The sequence below is a fragment of the Solea senegalensis genome, linkage group LG1 (genome assembly GCF_019176455.1).
Source record: "Solea senegalensis isolate Sse05_10M linkage group LG1, IFAPA_SoseM_1, whole genome shotgun sequence".
NCBI classification, from domain to species: Eukaryota; Metazoa; Chordata; class Actinopteri; order Pleuronectiformes; family Soleidae; genus Solea; species Solea senegalensis.
Window position 1 is genome coordinate 28,560,582 of NC_058021.1, and position 20,748 is coordinate 28,581,329.

General features: G+C 40.0%; 1 protein-coding gene across 1 annotated transcript; it reads right to left on the reverse strand.

Moving 5' to 3' along the window:
* Positions 1 to 1,743: 1,743 nt before the first annotated feature.
* On the reverse strand, positions 1,744 to 10,609 carry LOC122764671 (delta-type opioid receptor-like). The gene is made up of 4 exons (XM_044018637.1): positions 10,430 to 10,609; positions 9,954 to 10,218; positions 4,922 to 5,274; positions 1,744 to 4,588 (listed from the first exon to the last, which is right to left on the reverse strand). The coding sequence occupies exons 2-4, from the start codon at positions 10,196 to 10,198 to the stop codon at positions 4,059 to 4,061; spliced, it is 1,128 nt and encodes a 375-aa protein (XP_043874572.1). The 5' UTR covers positions 10,199 to 10,218; positions 10,430 to 10,609; the 3' UTR covers positions 1,744 to 4,058.
* Positions 10,610 to 20,748: the final 10,139 nt, after the last annotated feature.

Consider the following 20,748-nt stretch of genomic DNA (forward strand, 5'->3'; position numbering starts at 1 on the left):
AAATACATCATTATGAGATTTGAACTCTCAACCTCAGACATACAAGTCCCATTTTTGCAGCACAAGCTATTCTTAGTGAACCCATTAAGACTTTCTTCTTGGTGTTTTTAAGTTCTGTTTTTGGTCTAAAGTTTTGAAATTGTGTAAAATTCACTTAATTCTAAGATTTGAACCTATAACCTCAGAGAAACAAGCCATCTTATTTTGTAAAATACTGTACAATACAGAACATAGATCTTTGTTAATTGCTACAGTCAGCAAAAAATATTCACTAGCTAGCTAGCCTTTTTCAAGGCTAGCTAACTTTTCCCACTTTCGCTGAGTTATTGATCACGAAGTTGAAGTCCATGGTGAAATTGCAGTTGAAATGACACGAATACACGCACGCAACGAAGTTTTAGTTTCGGTTAGAGTTTGGTTTGCTTTTGAAAGTTTTTGGTTTTGAGGGTTTTGAGGGTTTTTAGTTTTGTATACCCAGACAGACACACACACAAGTAGTCACATACCTTCAGTGGGACTTGAACCCACAACGTGTTGAGCAGAGAAGCAACGTCCTTGTCCAGTGGACCATCTTCAGCGCTAGTGGTAATCTCGACAGAAACGGGAGATCATAGTGAAGGAGGTTTTATTTTACAAGTTTGTTCTTGTAATTCAGATGTAAAGTATCATTGATGAAAAATGAATTCACCAAAAAATGTCATTGATTCATCGATTTACTTATTTCAACTCCCACATTTGGAAGTATCCTAGTAAGGCTCTTTTATTTGACTTAAGGGAATAGCAGAAAGTAATTGATATGATTTAAGCAGGAAAGTAGCTATTTATGAGATTTTACACAACAAACAGAGTGAGAAGAGTGGTTTAATCTCAAGGCAGTTCAATCAAAAACTCCTATTAATCCAAACTCCCTCCCTAGTGATAAAAATAAACAAATTGTAAGCAAGTTCACATAATAACATATAACATAATATTTGTGTTAAGATCTGCAGCCTCAATCACTGCTTTTTTTAAATTCTATTTTTAACTACACATGTTTGTAGTAATGTCATTTCTCATCCTCTGGAGGGAGCTGCTGACATACCGCATGAAATGTAATCCTGCAGAAGAACTTGTTCTCCAAATACAAATCTCATCTTCTTACAGAAAATGATGTTACAAAAAAAACCCAAAAACCCTTTTTGAAATGAGAGGTGTACAGATTTCTTTTTAAATCAGATTTCCAAACGCAAACATGGCAGCTACAGAACATTTACAAACTCCAACCGACAACAAGATGAGCTTGTAACTGTCTGTAAATGCATCCACGATGGTGCATACAGTTCATTGATGTAATTCATTTATATCCTGAATTGAAAGTTATATTTACATGTTTACATTTAATATTAATGTTTAGTTTTCATGATATTGAGTGACGCATGATTTGATTTATGTGATAGTTCTTATGTACATTATTTACAACCCTGGTCTCGCCTAATTGTGGAGACGTACTTTGGTATTTTATGTTGCTTTATAATATTATTTTTAGTTTGTATCAAATTGTATTGCTAGCTACATGTGTGTAGCCTACGTTTGTCTGGTCTAGTTTTACTTTATTATTTGTGCTAATTGTAATATTTTATGTGTACAGTTTTCACGGTGCTAAGGAAGATTTGGACGCTTCATTAAATCAGTTAAAGAAACTTGTCACTTGTGTCTGTCGTGCCTGGAGGGAATCATACTGTCAGAGAAGAGAATCAACATGGATTTGTTGAACTGGCTTTAATATGGAACACTTCACAGACAAGATGATTCGATCAATACATTTTCTGCTTAGTTGACAGCAAAGGCTAAATACATTAGCAGATGGAACCAGTTAATTAAGGAGACTGAAAAAAACACCTCATAATGACGCCCTCGTCTTCTGTGCTTTAAAACCACAAAGCTCTTTAGTGACACAAGACTGAAGCCGAACATGTTTTATGGAAATGATTGTCATCTACGAGTTCCTCCTCTAATGACGTAGATGTGTTTATTCCATGATTAAATATCATGTTTATATAATACGTAGGCTATTTGCAGTACATTCAAAATAACAGCACAGTCCATCGAGCCTAAAGGCTGCTGATGTTGCGTTTTACGATCATAGCAATGGTTACTGACATGCTACATGTGCAGAGATTTTCTTTTAGTAACCTATACAAAATAAGGTATCATATACATCATATATTAACACTGTACATTTGACAGAATATACCGTATTCAACCGTGTGCACAATATCATGAGCTGCTTATTCATGTCTTCAGATTGCGCCTACAGAATTTCTGTACAACAATAGCATGAGCCTTTCAATAGAATATTATGTGTTATGGTAAAAGCTACACACAACACACATGATTACATTATATACAATACATTTAACAACTTACGAATCTGGACAGAACTCCAGAGTCAAAGCTGATAAAGAGCCCTCTGTCAAATTGTAAATGCACATTCAAGTCCAGGATTTACACTTCAACTTCCCTCGATGACACTGAATTTGATGCAAATTAGTGTTGTTTTTCTTTTCTTCTTCTTTAAAAAAAACAAAAAAAACAAAAAAAAAACAAAACTAAAATTATGTAAATAAGTAACACAATCAAAACTCATCACCAAAAGGAAATGCTGTCAGCACACGTTTGCTGTCCGGGGGCTTATATAGCAACCACTCAGATACAAAGTGTATTTAAAAACACACCAAAAAACGTTTTGTATATTGAGTGTTATTCATTTCCGTTGCAAACATGTGTCATCCTGGACTATTAAAGGCACATGTGGCAATAGAAGAAAAATCAAGAAGGAAATGACTTGGGAAATGAAAGAGAACACAGTGCGATGTGTATTGAAAAGAAATATACTCCTTCAATTTCCTATCTCAGTAAACTTTTTGTAATAAGTTTGGACATTTGGATATACATTTATTTTGTTAATTTCCTAACTTATAATCATTAGTTTCAGCTTTTCATTATGTGGGTTTATTGATAATATTCTTGGTTTATTGTTCTCAGGAAAACACTTCTGCCAAGTGTGCCTTCAAATAAGTAATTTTTTATGGCCACACACTGTTGTCTCACAGCAAGAAGGTTGCTGGTTCTCATCCCACTGGAGTTTGCATGTTGTCCCTGTGTGGGCATGGGTTTTCCTGGATGACCGGTCCAGGGTGTGACCCCGCCTGGCAACAGCAGCCTTGTGACCTTCATGTGGAGGATACAGCGGTAGAAGATGGATGGATGTTCTGGATGGAATGTCGAATATCGCTCATGTGTGTAAAAATATCAGTAGAACTGGTTTTTGGTACTGAACTCCTTACGTACCATGTACTACAAACAGTCTGTGTGGACTCTCATTCATCCAGGTCATCGTTATCCAAAAGTCCAGCTTCTACTGATTCAGTGACGTGATGGACTATATTGTTACATCCTTTTTGAAGTTTTACTCCTTAAACTCTTTTGTGATTCTCTGCATTGTCTCTGTTGGTTACTTGAGCTTCATAATTGTTCTCTTGAAAAAGAGATTTTGCTCTCAATGAGACTGCCTGACTTAATAAAGATAAGGGAAAAATGTTTGAGAGACTAGATCCACTGACTGAATAATTATCAACTCATGGTGGTAGTTCTACACTCCATATACTTGGACTTGGGAAAGAAAATAGCTTTAATCACATTGTGTCTTTTCCAGCTTAAACATAACACTCCCCTTACAAGTTTAAATGACAAAAACACAATCTTTTAACTCCCTAAGAGGAAATCAGTTAATCAGGTAGGCAGAAGTCACTGCAGATAGTAGGGGGATGACGTTATTCTCACTGGTGTTTTTGATTTGGTGTGGATTTACGATAAAGAATAAGATTTATGGTTTGTACTTTTTGTAATCTGATCTCTGAAATGAAACTGCTCGAACTTCAAAAGATAACAATAAATCCTGTCAACCTCTGCAGTAGAGTCAAAGTTACAGTCTACATTGTCGATGTGACGTGAGTTAAGCCTAGGTCATTTGAGTCTTCCTTTCCGATATGGGAGATTGAAGACAGTTCCACTGCTAGTCATGTGGGTTTACTTGTCCCGTCTGGGTTCTCCAATGGAACAGCTGCCTCCCGCATGGTGCTGGGGGCCTTTTTGCTGCCTGACGCCTTCTCTCCTTTCAGTTTGGCCGAGAGGCAGAAGTCTTTGAAACACCGTTTGAAGTTCTCGTCCAGAAAGGCGTAGAGCACGGGGTTGAGGCTGCTGTTGGTGTAGCCCAGAGCCACGCAGAAGAAGTAGGCGGCCATGATGGCCGTGGTTTCGGGCACGCTCGCGAGCGCCTTGATCAGGATGAAGATGTGGATGGGCGTCCAGCACACCACGAACACGGCCACCACAACCACAACCAGTCTTGTGATCCGGCGCAGGTTGCGGTCCTTCTCCCGCGAGCCGGACAAAATGCGCACGCTCTTCAGCCTCAGGACCATCAGTGAGTAGCACACGGTGATGATGAGCACAGGTACGACGAAGGCAAAGACAAACACACATACCTTCATCAGCGTGTCCCAGTACACGTACGGCTCAGGGAACTGTAAAGCACACTCTGTTATGCCTGCAGGAGGAGAAAAAAAGAGAGACAATTTAGAATGTGAACAAAGTGATGGAGTGCACTTGTACTTTATTATAAATAAAACTCCACTCTGTGCCTTTTTGTTATCTGTTTAACAAGCTGTTATGGAGCAGCTAATCCGCTCCAGAGGGAACATTCTGCTCTAAAGTACATTTTTCTTGCATGGCAGTGTGACTAATGGATAACTGATGGATGGACTTGACAGAGTACATTCCTGCTTTTAACCTATTACTCTTAATACATACTTGAATTTGATGAATATTGGCAGAATCATTTAAGCTTTAAGAGGTGTGTGTGTGTGGGGGGCTTCCTCACCGCTGTTTGTTTGCGTGCCACCCAGAATAAAAGCAGGAATCCCTGCGGCCGAGGACAGGATCCAGATGCACACGTTGATCATCTTGGCCTTGATCGGAGTGCGGAAGTCCAGGGCTTTTACCGGGTGGCACACGGCCACGTAGCGGTCCACGCTCATCATGGTGAGAGTGAAGATACTGGTGAACATGTTGTAGTAGTCGATCGAGATGAAGACCTTGCAGACCACCTCGCCGAAGGGCCAGGTGTTCAGCAGGTAGTCGGTGCTCTGGAAGGGCATGGTGGTGGTGACGAGGGCGTCGGCGAGCGCGAGGTTGAAAATGTAAATGTTGGTGGCCGTCTTCATCTTTGTGTACCTGTTAAACATGCACAACACAAGGTTGTCCCTTAAATCCAGCAATGTTCAGAGCCAAACCATCCATCTCTGCTGCCATGGCAGCCGCAAATTATTGGACTGGCTATAGAAAGACTTTCTGCCTGACTGGTTATGAATTAAACATTGTCCATCACTGCCTCCTTGAATAACTAATGTAATTTTGCCAGTATGCTGCTGATTGCCGGCCATGTGTAATCAACTTGTTTTCACTCCATTACATTAAGGGAGCATTACAGCTCTAAGAGATGTCTTACGTTTAATTTGAAGTTTTAATTGTTACAATTGGGGATTACTGTAGCACCAAGATAGGATTGGGTATTAAAAATGTGTAGTTCTGATTCATAGAAGCACACAAAACTCTCATGGCTCACAGGAAGTAATGTATTTTATTTTCAGTATGAACAGAACCACAGATAAAACCCTTAAAAGGTCCAGTTTATAACATTTAGGTGGTGGAAATTGAATGATGAAAAGACGTTGTCAAATGACTTATAAAAAATAATAATGTTTTAATGATTTCTTTGTTGTATGGAGTATGGAGCTCATCAAAAAAAATCATCAAACTAATTATTCGATTGTCATATTTGTTTCAGCCCTAGATACAACACATTGGTATGTTTTGATAGTTGGATAAATTACAATAACATTTTTGTTCGGAGTGAGACTGTAATACAGTTTGTATTTTGTCATGTTTTCACCGAAGCCTGGACAAACATGCTTTTCACATTTCCGTCCACATTCATCAAAGGAGGAGGAGGAACTGGCAGAGGGAGCAGAAGAGAGGAGAGAGTTGTAGGAGTGTTTTCCTCCTTTCTGATATGCACAGGCCTCCATAGTTTGCAGCCTCACCCCTAGATGTCACCAATTCTTACACACAAAACCTTTAATTCCGTGCGTGACATTATTACAGTGCAGATTCAACTTTTCTAAGATTCTTGAAGGCTGATGGAAACTTTGCAGAGAGTTAGAATTGAAAATCATCTTTAATCATTAAAATAGAAGCTGCGGCGAGCAGCCCATTAGCTTAAATTATCATAATGGAGGAGAAAAAGCATTAACTGTATATAAAAACGGACGTAGTCCCCGAGAATGGAGTGCCTGAAACCTGTATTATCTTAAATGGCCATCATGAAGCCATTCTACTGGCTGCAAAAAATCCATTTGTATGTTAAGTCTATGAGAAAATGAGGCTCCTACTCACAGTCAGACACACCGCTCCCCCACTTTTTCCAAATATGGTTTCTTCTGGTTTCAATAAAAAAACAACATGTTTCAGATGAAAGTGCTGAAGTCGAAGCTTCAAAATCTGACTTCTGTGACGTCATCAGGCTCAAACCAAAGGCAACAAAATCTACTTAGACACACATTTAATGTTCTTTTTTAATAAAAATCCAATGCCTCATATGTTTAATCTGTGGAAAAAATTTGAAGATTATATCCAAAATGCCTGGTAAAACTGTTGTGCCTGATGCAGTTTGTCAATAACTTTTGATTTAGCCACCACAACGACACCACTCACAAGCCTCGTCCCAGTATACAAGCACGAGCGGGGGATCGATTTACTGAATGAAGTGTGTCCACCTCCACTCTGCCACAGCGCGTTTCACCCCCTTTCAGCTGTAGTTGTTAGCATGTCAAGGGCCATTAAAAAGAGCATGATAGAGCATAAAACTGAAGGAGCATAACATTGATAGAGCATAAAACTGGTCTCTTCATCAGTCCAAAGAAAATGTATTGACCTGAATTTAGCCATATTTTTGTTGCCTTTTCATTTCTAGGTATTAGCTAGGGGTGGGGACTGTGGCGAGGTCAGCTCGAGTCCAACTCAAGGTTTACATGCATTAGTAGGGCAAGACAAGACAAGACACCAAAGACAAAACCAAAAAAGGAACATACGGAAACAGCGCCCCCCTTTCCTTTTTTGTATTGAACCAAATACGGAAAAACGGATTTTGCTCTCAGCATCAAAAAACGAAACAACCAAAGTCAAATAACGGCCCAAATTTGTTTTTTGCTTCTCATTTGGACGGCGGACATACCAGAAGCGGAAGTGGCATGTAACAACCTCAAAATAGTAAAGTAGTGCAGAAGTTCAGTTGACAATAAGAGTTGAACTCCCAACCTCAGAGACACAAGTGATCTTTTGATAGACTGAGCTATTTCTGCTGATGATTTCAAGGTGAATTTCTTGGTATTTCCACCATTATTATGTTGAATTTGGCAGTTGTCAGAACCTGCAAGATGGCAACCTTGCCATGGTTCCACAACAGCGGGGTTGTCCCAGTCCAGCAGTCGACAGGTTCTGGTCCACAACCACAGGACTGCTCTGAACATTAATTATTCATGAGGTTTTGACTGGTAGTATTTAAAATAGGATTATAAAATGTGGTCGTCATTTCTGTCTCTGTCTATACTATGTCTTTTTTTGGTGATTTTGGACGACATACTATACTATAACTTTTTTGATTGACTTTGGACTTTGGAAAAAAATTAAAAAATTCAACTTTATTTGGAAACACAGCTGAGAGCAGCCCAGTGTGTGTGTGTGTGTGTGTGAGAGAGAGAGAGAGAGAGAGAGAGAGAGAGAGAGAGAGAAGCTGCCGCCGCTCAGTCCTGTCATGTTGTACAACTGCTGTTTTATTTGGCTGTGTTTGTGTGTGTGTTACAACAGTGAGGCTGATATGGCACTGCTTACTCACATGAAGAGAGAAAAGTTTTACTTTCATGTTGCGTGTGATGCTGTGGAAGTGTTCACTTGACCGCAGTTTCTGGCTTCAGAGTAACCCTCTTACTCCCATTAAAAAGTCTTCTTCTTCTACTTGTCTTGTCACTTCCGGGTCACGTAACTTGCATTTATCAAAATTGGATTAAACGGGAAAAGCTTGTTATCCGTTTTTTCCATTTTTCATTTCAGCACAAAATTGTAAATTAGAAAAACGAGTCGTTAGCCGTTTTTTCATTTTGATTTTGTAAGCGAATATTATTATTTTGAAAAAAGAATGAACGGATTTAACACGGAGTGGAAGTGAAGTATTGTTTTTAGTGGCTCTGTGTGTCTATCTTTTTGTCTGTCTGTCTGTTTGTGTTTCCGCACTTGCCAATATGACCGACAGAGGCTTGTTGCGTGAATGGGGTGAAGATTGCCATCTCTGATTCATATTTTTTCTAACGTCATGTAAAAGTACTGAAAGAGTTAAGTGAAACTTTAGTTCTTACTCAGTTTTGGTCTCCACCACTCATTAGTTACATATGTTAACCTGCTGCAGTCTGTTGGCTTGTGTAGTGAACAGCAGGTACAGCAGTTGCATCAGAGTCCGTCCTAAAATCGAAACTAGCAGCTGAAAGTTGCTAAAATGCCCTGGAGACACATTCATCACCACAAGTGTTGGACTAAGTCATTTCTATTGTTACAGGTGACAATAAAATTGCTCAGAGCAATTTTTACATAACGATTGGAGGGTAAGGGTGTCATGTCCGGAAAAATATAATGACAGACTGTAATGGCTTCAGGTTCAGTGTGAACTCCACCGCCTGTATTTGAATAAGTGTGACAGTGGCTGAGAGTAATTTCAGTTTAATCAACACAAACCATCTTCTTCCTCCAGTTAAATGACTCCACACGGAGCAACTTGACAGCTCAACGTACAGTAATTCTTGGAAGTTAAGTAATAAAATTGGCTTCTACCGACAGACGATGCAATCTGTCTGATTTGAGGTAATTGTTGTCTGTGGAGCGCAGCGTTGTGCATGGCACTGCTGCATTTCACCTCACATCAGAGGAGATTTGTTTCTCCCATGCACCATAAATAACACCCAATGAGCAGCAGGCTATTGGCTTGATCAACGCACTACTGGTTTTAACCATAATTAAGAGGCTACCACGTCCGCCTGAGTGTGAGCTTGATTTACTGTGCATTGTCGTATATTTGGGAGGTATAGAGGGAAATTTGGCAACATTGTAATTCCAGGCACTTAAAATACCAAAGGAGGCAGAAATCCATTCTATCCTGCGATGTTTGACGCGTTCAATGTCGAATGACAAATGGTGGCATTGATCTGAAGCCTTTCTCAGTCAGAATGCAAGGTTTATTTACTTCAGATGTTCTTTTAACCATTTGCACAGGAGTGGATATCAGAGCAGCAGCTCTTGTTTCTGTGAAGGATTAGTCAACAGAGTGCATTCATGAATTCTCCACAGGCAATGGCATTATATTACAAAATTTTTTCATATGCATATACAGTATAGAGCCCAGTTGGTGCTCAAGCATTTGCCCTTTCGCCCTCTGACCCAGTAAGGGCCCATTTGGAAAGACATTTTTATTAATTTTCTATTTTTCCTTTATATTTAGGTTCACAGCACAAATTCTGTCTGTTTCTTTCAATCCGGGCATGTTGACATATGTTAAAGGTTCTATGTTTATTGAAATAATACACATTTTTCACTGTAAGGTTTTTTTTTCAATTAATATTTATGATGCAAGTGCTCCTTGCACATGCCTGTGCTGATATTTTGCATTTACACAACATTTCCTCTCAAGCTGTATTTTTTAAAATTAATTTGCTACTTGGAAATCACAGCAAGGTTATGCATGAATCTGCATGTTTCTTTACAGTTTACGCACAGAAAAACGTTGGCATTGACTTAAATGTCGACCTCACCTGATGATGACATACATGACGAGGCAGTTGCCCAGTAAACCGACCACAAACACCACAGAATAGACGGCGGTGATGATGGGGATGATGGGAGACATGCCCTCCGTCTCCCAGCTGACGTCCTGGCTCACATTGCGGCTCTCGGAGTTGCCGGACATCCAGGCTGAAGCATTGGATGGACAGTCCTCCAGCGGCGCAGAGAGACACTTATTATCTGCCTTGAAAATCTCAACCGGGGTGTTTTCCATCTTAACACGTGTCTGTTTGGCTGCGTGGAAGTGGAATAGAAGGAGAGGGGAGAATAGAATTCACTTGATATTCAGCGGTGAAAACAACATGGACAGGATGGATGACACTGGTGCGTCGGAGCCACAGTGACGCGCGTAAAAATCAGGAAAAAAAATAATAATTATAATTGTGTGGGGGGAAAAACTTTCACGAGTGTGTGATGAAAAAAAACGCGCTCGCAGGTTACTCACCTTTGTCAACGCGCTCCTTTAAGATGAACTGAATATATTTGTTTCGAGATGGAGACAAAAAAACACCGCGCGCTCTTGGGTTTTTTTTTCAGCCGCTTTTCAGCTTTGTTTTGTCGGTGTTAAGGTTTCAGCTCATCAAAGTTTGTGGACGGTGCTGCGCGCCTGGCGAGGAGCAGTAAAGTCAACAGCTTTGCGGACACTCGTGCACCCGCACTGATGGAGAGGTGGCGCGCAAATAGGCTGGTGCCTGCCACACACATTCACGCACGCACACACACACGCCTGCGCAGCTATTATTATTGCATTGATTCCCAGTCATTTGGAGCGAACATTTACCATTGACCATAATGTTTGAGCCCTAACCTGAAACCAACCACTTCTCATCTCTCCTCAATGTTTAACCAGAACCTCAGAAATTAGGTTATGCCAGATCAGAAGGTGCGTACACACACACACACACACACACACTTTAAGCAGCATTCTTGGAAAGGACACTCAAAGACATAATGCATTGCTAACGCCTTACTCTAATCACTAATCTTAACCATCACAAAAGCCTAAAACCTATCCTTAACCTAACCTAAAACCTAAAACCAGGTATTAACCCTGAAACGTCCTTTAAGGGATGTCCTGCACTTTCCCAAAATGTCCTCACTCCCTATGGTTTATGTGTTTTTGGTCCTCTCAAAGACATCCATACAAGAACAAACACTCACACTCATTTTTGTTCAGCATCTCAGTGAGGACTCTCATTGACATAATGCATTGCCTCCACCCTTTAACTTAACCATCACAGCTAAATGCCTAACCTTAATCCTTAACGAGGACCCTAAACCCAGTTCTAATCCTAGTCCTAAAACCAAGTCTTAACCCTGAAAAAGCCCTTTAAAGTTGTGAGGAACACACACACATACACATAATCTGGTTATGCATTCTTTATGTGGACACTCATAATGCATTCGCCCTTACCTTAACCTTACCCCTAAAGCAAGGTGATTTGAACCCCCCTCAAAAGAAGTCTCACTTTGCCAGAATGTCCTCACTATATATGGTTTATATGATTGCTGGTCCTCATAAAGCCACACATACAAGAACACACACACAAACAGACTCACACACACATACGCACACACACACCTGCCAAGCCTCAGCCAGAATATGAGATGACAGAGCAATGACAATTACCTGCAGGCGGACACAGAGCTTCCCACAGTCTCTTGTCACTTTGGAGTAAAAATTGTTGAGCATCATTGACCAAGACATCTATAATAATGTGTCCGCCCCCCCAATAAACATGGCATGTCCATATCACAGCAGCTCTCCACTGTGTCTTTATGGCTGCACATTTTTAAAAGGGAATTTAGAGAAAATGTACTCATTTTTGCCATTTTAAATTCAACAGAGGGAATATGACAGATAGGAGAGATAATCCTGGTGATATTCAGCCCCAGGTGTTTTCCCCCTGCGACAGGGTCATAACCAACTCAGCACTGCACATTCCAGGGAATTTCATTTTCTCAGCAGACACAGTAAAAGCAGTTCAGGGACAGCAAAGAGAGGCGATATGTGACCATGGTTCAACACACACACACACATGCATGAAGTCATCATTTTTGAGCCACAAAAGAAAGTTGACACAAGGTTTTCTCGGTTAATTAATATGTAAATGGCCCTGTTTTGATCCTGTGAACTAAGTATTATAGTAGCTCAGGGAGTGTGTTAAAGGACAGAGTAACACAAACACACAACGCGAGGTGAGAGAACAGTAAATATGAACAATCATCAGCGCACACAACGCGTGGAAAAGATAAAAGTGGAATATAATGAGGCGTAAATTAGATCAAAACAATACATACATGAGAGGCAGGAACAGATTAAATGCGTCATGAACAAACTGCATTAAAGGGCTGTGAAGTTGGAAATGAATGAATGATTCAGATCTGGCCCTAAAGTATAACCTTGCCCATACTCATCGAGCCTTCACCATGTTTAATGTAAATGGTCTGTATTTATAAAGCACTTCTCTAGACTCCACGCTGATCAAAACTACACTGTGCAGCACATTTTCCATCACTCACTCATCTTACATACCCAATCACAGCTGCCAGCACAGCCGTCAGGAGCAACGTGGGGGTAAAGTGTCTTGCCCAAGGACGTAGGTTTGCGGGAACCAAACCCACAAAAGACGACTCGCTCTACCACTGAGCTACCGTGAGTTGGAAGCGAGTCCAAGGATTTCTTCATCGCAATGCTGACAAATGAACAAATGATAGTCAGCGCAGTGTGTGTTTTATCTTGTTACCTTTCATCAGTTACCAGTAGTCCTCATACAGACCAAAACCTGGTCCCAATGAGGCAGAACCTCATTTCTGAGGAACTGGTTAAGGTGAGTTATAATACTTTTTAACTGTCTAAATGAACTGAAGTTAATGCAGTGTCCTAAGAAGAATAGTTTCCACAAACCTGTGTGTTTAACATGTTTTTTTCTCGTATAAACACACAAATAATCCTAGATCAAATAATGTAGATCAAAGCCTGATCCTAATGAGGCAGAACGTCATTTCTGAGGCTCTGGTTAAGGTTTGAGGTGAAAAACAAAAAAAAAAATCTTTGACTTTACAAGAAGCAAATCTTCCTATAACAACGAATGAAAGAAACAACAATGGAAATGCTTTTTCATAAGGAACGTTTTGATCTTTCTCTGTGCTTTTTATTTACCTCGTCAACGAGCGCTTCTTTATCTCTTCCGTGGTGACCTGTATGTCTGCATCACCCACTGTGCTTATCTCTGTGAAACTCTCAACAGCAGTGGATGGAAACGCACAATTTGCAGCCCTACATACATATAGCATAAAATATAATCAGATTTTTACATGAGAAGAATTAAAGCAATGTTCTTTTTAGTGAATTATAAAGCAGCAGTGATTTACAGCGGGTCATGATGTGAGTCATAGCCAGCATGTCATCATTCGGCCAAGTCGCTGAATGTCTGAGGATATTAAAAGGTCTCCATTGTTGAGTCCTGGGGGCAGCGGAGAAGCTACGGATCTGTGAGCTTTTGTCAGTAATTATGGTGAATATCAGGAGGAAAAGCAACGAAAAGTCATAAGTCATTATGGCAAAGAGAGAGAGAGAGGGAAAAAAAAGGTATTGAAACAGTAAATGAGCTCATTTCTGGTGCTCCAGTGTCCTCACAGTTGGGAATTTCTCTGGGTAACATTCAGGTCAATGACTGTGAGCTCAAGTTATTTCAGATATGAAAAAGTGCTGGCGGATATATTCTATAATTTCCTCCATGATAAATAAATATTGAAGCTCATGTTTGTGAGCAGGTAAGTGTGCAGATTATGGATTAAAAAGAATTCCACAGAGCTAGAAACGGATGAGATTACACTTGAACGTGCTGAATGTTTTATGACGGCACTTCATTCTAAAAGAAGGGACAGTTCAGAATTTGCCCCTTGTGGCTCCATAAGTCAAAACTTCATTTGTCCTCCACAAAGCGACTGGCTTTATATCAAACTCGCTGACTTTGTCTGTGATTTCTAGCCTCGGGGTAACAAGTTCACCCGCTGCACTGTCTTGAAGCAAAGAGGCAATATTTCCTGACAAAGGGAAAATAAAAACAAATAAACAAACCTCCTCCAAGAAAGAAAGAAAGACAGAATGACAGACAGAAAATCTAATCAGAGATCTGGTCAAATGAAAAGAGCTTCTGTCAAAAGGAGAGAAACAGCTAACTTCCCAAAAGTCACTGTGCAGTAAATGTTGTTATAGAGGATTTTTATCATTTAAATTTACTAACACTGCAATTTGCCTTACAATATTTTGACCGTTAGGGGTCAGAAAATGGCTGCTGCTCAGGGCTAAACGCCCTTGAAACATCTAAAATTACCCTTGAAATTTCATGATGGCGACTTTTAATGCACCTGTAAAATACCTAATATGTTTTTTGTCAGTGGTTTATATACAAAAGACTTCAATTTAATTGGTTTCACTCAGTTAGACAGAATTATTATTATTGTTTTTTAATTACCTTGACATGTTTCGACCACTTCCTGTGGTCTTCCTCTGAAGGGTCCTGTGACATCCCATGTGATGTGTCTTGCTTCCTGTTTTACACAGGTTTGTCAGGGGATGACTGCGCCCCCTGCTGTCTGACAGCTCTCAGTCAAAATGCAAGCCTGACCCAGGGCTTTACATTTACATGATGGAAATACGATCCCTCATCCCAGTTGATGGTTCTCGGGGGCCCGTTTCCCGATCTCAATGGCTTCCCTGATCCAGCGGTGGTGTTTGTTACTTTCAGAGTAATTTACCCTGAAGACAGTATGAAACTTTTTGGATTAGAAAGCTCTAAAAAGTCTGTTGCCCTAGAAATCATCCAAAAGGCTTTTTCAGCCTCCCGTTGCCTTCATCGAGTTTCCCTCTTTTGCATAAATATCTCGTCACTCTCGCTGACTCAGAAGATTTCACACTCTTTACAGAGTCTTTCACACTCCAGATCCACTGAAACTGTAAGTTTCCCCAATCACCAAAGAGAGAGGAATGAGCTCTGGGCTTGAAATCACTCCTCCTGTGCTCTAAATGGATGCGGTCGATGTTTGTTATAGCAGCCTGGGCTGGAAAAAGGCACTGCACCTGTGCGATAACACACGGGAAATAAATGCAAACCACTGAAATGTGTTTTTTTTTTTACCCAACTGGGTTGTGGATTTTTTAAAACATATTTATTTATTTTCTCATTTTATTCGTGTGCACAAGTTACAAGTTACTGCAAAAAAGGGGATTTAAGTGACTTTGAATCTGGCTGTTGGTGCTGATCTCAGTGTTTCAGAAACTGCTGCCACCTAATAAAGTGTATGTTGTGCTGTATGTGACGATATAAAATATTTGTCAAAATGGTGCATCCTCTTGGTGTCCTGAACCACAGAAGTGGATCGACTTACCGACATTTCCTATACTTAATTTGAAATTTATTAGCATTTATTCATTTAATGTGTGAGACCATGTTGCTGTGGAAAAAGGTCTTTGCTTTAATCTAGGGCATATCTGCTCTATTCGTCTGTTCACATCTGTCCACTTACTGACTGGGGCACAGAGAAAAGTGTCCTTGAATGCATCATTAAATCAGTACCACCTCTAAAAACTGGCAACTGGCCCTGACCTCTAACCTCTAATGTACACGAGCATTTCAGGCATCTATGCAGCAGCAAATTTCTATTGTAATCATGTCGCCTCTTAAACACCATGTAGACCAGGGGGCCAGAAAGTAAATTGGGCCAATTTTGGCCACTCTTTTACCCCAACCAGTCGAGGCAGGTATTTGGTTTGTTTCCTACTAACTTCAAAACTGAACTAATCAATCTTATACATTAAATGGCAAATGTATGTGTTGGTTTCTTTGACTCAGTTCAGCTTTTTTCATCATAAAAAAGACAGTGAATTCTGCAAGACATTGTGTCATTTTTGTGGATAAGCAAATCATTTCAACAAAATCAGATTTTTGAAATTGATATTTAAGCTGGTGGGCCAGTTTTGGACCACGGGCCACCAGTTGCTGACCACTGATGTCAACTCTGCTGAGCTTTAATTAAAATGCTACCACACGTGTGGACACACACTGTTTCACTTAGAGTTTCCTGTGTAGATTTCCAGTGAGTTTACTATGAAAGTCTGTGGCTGCGCTCACCAACACTCCAGTACCACGGTTGACTGTTTTTTGCTATTTTGAGAACCGGCACAGAAATGTGAGATTTGTTGCATAAATAACAGCATCCTACACAACAACAGGTAATCTGAATAAATGAAAAAATGATTATTGACCACGTCCATCCTTTACTAACGCCTTTTTCAACGTGATCACAAACACAGTGGCCTTTAACAGAAGGGATGGTTGATGTTGTTGATCACTAACGTGCTACACCGATGATGACATTCACGGTTTGCTCATACTTTGCAGCTTTTCTGAAAGATGTGTGGGAGGCCGGTGGAATATCTTTCCCCGCTTTGTCTGAACTTGCAAGAAATGAAAAGGACAGATGGACGACATCACATGTTTGTGCCTGTGAGTTGGTCAGAGAGGAGTGTCTGATCTAATTCAAGTTCTATCAAATGTATGTAAGACTGATGACTTTCTCATCAGTTTTCTTTCCTTTTTTAAGCCAAAAAGGATTTCTGAGTCATACACCAAAAGAAACTCAAAGTCTTGTGTCTTGTGTCCACAAAGAGAGACAGGTGTGGTTGTATGAGACACACAGTCAGCGCTAACAGTCCCTACGACGGGATGAGATTAAAGTCAACATTTCGAGAATAAAGTTGCCAAATTTGAAGTCTGGGGAACCCCTTGACTTGAGTACTGCACGGTCGGTAATGTCACTAAAGAGAGACTTTACGTTATTGATATTTTATCACTTCCTGCGTCAAAAACTCCTGTTCGTTTGGGAAGGTGTGAATGTGCAAACGAACTCTGATGAGCACCAAAGAATTAACAGAAGTTGCCCGGCATTAACCAATAGATGAGTGAGTTTTCTTGTTCATTCCTCCTTCAGTAGTTCTTGATGCAGCGTCGCCTTAGGCGAGAAGGGGAACACGTTCTACAAAAGGTTTGGCTCGTTTCACTAGAGCGTGCATCTTTTCCTTGTGAGGTTAGATTAGTCGGAAAGTGAATGGTTGTGTATTTGGCCCTGAGATAATTCAGTGTGCATCACCCTGTGGCTCCCAAAGTCAGCTGGGATTGGCTGCTGGTAACCCCCCAACGAAACAGTATAGACGATAGATGAAGCAGCTGAAATAAAGGGAACACGACCCCCTTGGGCGCCGGCACCTGTAGAGGTATAGCAGAGGTCACGACTGTAGTGCACCACTAAATCAGTTTTCTGTGTGTACATGGTTGTGTGGTGTATGTTTTGTATTGTGTGAGTAAGTATACCTCTCTCGGTAACAGGAGGTAGAAAGGTGGAGATGGAAAATGTGCGTAGATGGAAAATGTGTAGGTTCAGAGCAGAGAGCAGCTGGAGGCGTTCCCTGTTGGATACATTCACTGTTATGTGGGATATTGAGTGTTTTTCTGCTTTTCCGAGACTTCTTCCTACAACAGAGGAGCAGGAGTAATGCATTTTTGTGTTCAAAAAAAAAAAAGACACCGCAACTGAGGCTGAAATAAAACTTTATGGGATGTAAGACACTGTTTTGTCATTAAGTGGACGGATTGTGTTGCCATTCCCAAGTCTGAACTATACACCAGTTTGATTGACAGCTGCTCTCATCCAAGAGGCGCCGAGTTGCAGGTTGTTACGTCGAAAGTCAACATGGCGCCGGTCAAATTGCTAATCTCAAGGACTCAAAGTGAGATTTCCCGTTGTTATAGGTGACATGTCACTGGGTTACCACTGACTGAGAATTCTGATCAATCATCATCCTCATTATAGGATTGTGCACTTAACCCACCAATTACACATGTAAAAACACTTAAAATCCACAAATATGTTAATATATTAACAGCAGTGGTCAATATTATGGTTTCTGTTAATTGCAATAACCCTGGAAGTGCAAACCATTATTACAAAAAAACATTTTTGCAAAGCTTGAGACAAATTTACATTTTTGAAAACAAATTAACAAAACATGGACACTTACGAATATACAAAACAAACAAACAAAATGTACTCACTTCATCATGTCCGGGTCACTTGCAGCATTGCGTACATTCCCTTTCTATAAGGACGGTGACTTTTGTAAATAATTTGTTTTGGGATTTGTAAAAGGGTTTGATAATAATGCTTTGTGCTTCCAGGCCACCATAGGAGGCAAAGTAACGGAAGCTCTGTGAAAAAAACACACAGATATATCAAAAAATATGTTTTGATAATTGATGAATCATGTCAGTTGTTGTTCAAGCAGAACAAGCTTTTAAAACGTGACACGTGACAAAGAAAATCAATAAAACCTCCAAGATTAGGTCATGGGGAGATGTGACAGTCTGTTTGACAGTTTTCAGATAAATAAATAAGTCTGTGGGACAAAATATGAAAACAATTCCATGTATTATAGGAGTCTGGAGTGAGTGGGAGCACAGCTTCATTAATACGGACTTTATCAAGTCTGAATCACTTGCACAGACATGTAACATCTATGTCTAAATGAAAGGAACATCTGTAACATAACAGGCTTCAAACTTGGCATGTGTCTTATTAGTGGCACCAGTGTGTGCGACGTCAACTTTGGCCGCGCTCGGATAAAAATGCAGGAGATATCAGTGCAAAGATCACATATGTGTTATCCCTCAATGGATATTGATATAAATTGAACCTTTTAAATTCTATAACATATATATAATTACATTCTAATTTCATTAATTTGTCATATTTTCTAACCGTACATAGGAGAAAAATAGATCCCCATGATACACATCCATACTGCAGTTGTTTACTATAATGTGCTCCTCCCTGAGGCGAGGAGCCTGCTCCTGATCTATGAGCAAGAGGAACAGCTGATCATCTCAAAAAATGCTGAATGTGCACAGCGAGACAGCGGGACATTTACAATCAATGGCGAAGGGATGGGGCTGCGCACCGACGACCCGCTATATCAAAGCGGGAGACGGAGAAAGTTGTGAGATTTATGGGGTGGTGTTGTGAAAAAAGTTGGGAGAAGGAGGCAGAAGTAATGGAGGATGTGGACAGAGGCCAGAAATGAGGCAGGTGAGGACAAAAGTCTTTCACTGACTGATGTGTTCTTAGGTATTAAATTATGTTGCTGCTTATTCAGAAGAGCCGACATTTAAGTTATTGTTATTGCACTTACAGCATTACAACATCTGTCAATCTTTATAAGTCGTCCTATGTACCTTATACAGCGACCAATACATTTTTATCTCCTGTAATTAGATTAAACTATGTCAAATCTATCCATTTTCTTTCCTTATTTCCCCTGACACGTCTCCATGACTGTGATTATATACATTGACATCGACACTTATAAAGCTTAATTAAATCATTTTTATGTGCATGCTCCACATCTCCTCCATAAGGACTACGGGGGAGTACTACATCGTTTATGCGACTGTAATAGGAGAGTTCAGTTTCCGTGTGGATAAGGCCTTTGTTTTGTTTTGAATACAAATAAGTTACACTGCCATCTACAAACACAATCAAAGGTGTTTTACGGACCGTTGTGAAAGAAACCTGTTGTTTTACATTTAACCTTTTTTGAGTTTCTTCGGATAAAGGATCTTCCAATTCAACTTTATTTGTAAAGCACTTTAAAACAACCACAGTGAACCAAAGTGCTGTACAGAAGACTAAATAAAACACAGAATAAATAAAAGGCATTATAGCTCACAAGAGGTGATAACATGCATCTAAAACAACTAAAATATATCAAAAAATGTGGATAAAAACCAGGATCTTGTTGGTATGGCCTGTGTACTTCTTCACTTTACTTTATCATATCCATCTTTTGTACTCTCTTTTAATAACCTCCTTTTAACTTTCATTATTAGTAGTATCTTGTGAGTTTTATATCTAAAATTGTCTCGTTTCTGTAACTATCTGTACCATCTATGCTGCTATCTTGACCGCAGGACTCCCTGGAAGAAGATATCTTGTATCTCAGTCGGAGCTTCCTGGCTAAATAAATAAATAAATAGTTAGATAACTAAATAGACTTACTCCATTGTTGCAACAAATAAGTAGCTAATACGAGCTGAAAAGATTCCACTGAGTAAGAATTAGTGACATCTACTGGTGAGTTTGTAACCAATGGAAGTGTCCTCCACTCACCCATCCCTTTACCAAGCACATTAGGGAACTACGGTGGCCTTCAAGGACCTCAACTTGAAAATGTGAAATGCTCACTTTGGCTACTTAGTCCATTTTGGCTGGTGCATAAACATGGCAGCCTCCATAAACAAGTCCATAAAATAAACATAGTTTAAAGTACTTGCAATCACATCAGGAGTAGTATACGTATATTTATGTCTCTTTGTGGGTCGACCTGTCCAGGAACTGTCCTGTAATACATTCAGTTTAATATGATTTGAAGTTCACCAAGTCAGACATTTCAAATAAAGTATGTTCAGTCACTTCTTTGGGGGCTGAAACAGAGGCGGCAGCAGGTTTTGCAGGTGACAGCAGGAAGTCGCAAAGCACCGAAAGAACATTTCTTACATAAAAATCAACCTTTTCCTTGTTTTTCGCCCCCTCAAACTTAAACACACTTTTCATCAAGTCGAACAGAAGTAATATCAATATAGTACGCCGTTATATAAAAATCCAATCAAGAGGCAGCTCACGGAGCCGCTGGAGCTTGATGTTATA

Coding starts and splice junctions, on each gene's coding strand:
- LOC122764671 (XM_044018637.1), bottom strand. CDS start 10,198: ATGGAAAACACCCCGGTTGAGATTTTCAAGGCAGATAATAAGTGTCTC. Junction 5,275..9,953: donor GTCATGTATGTCATCATCAG/GTGAGGTCGACA, acceptor CATGTTTAACAG/GTACACAAAGATGAAGACGG. Junction 4,589..4,921: donor TGGCACGCAAACAAACAGCG/GTGAGGAAGCCC, acceptor CTCCTCCTGCAG/GCATAACAGAGTGTGCTTTA.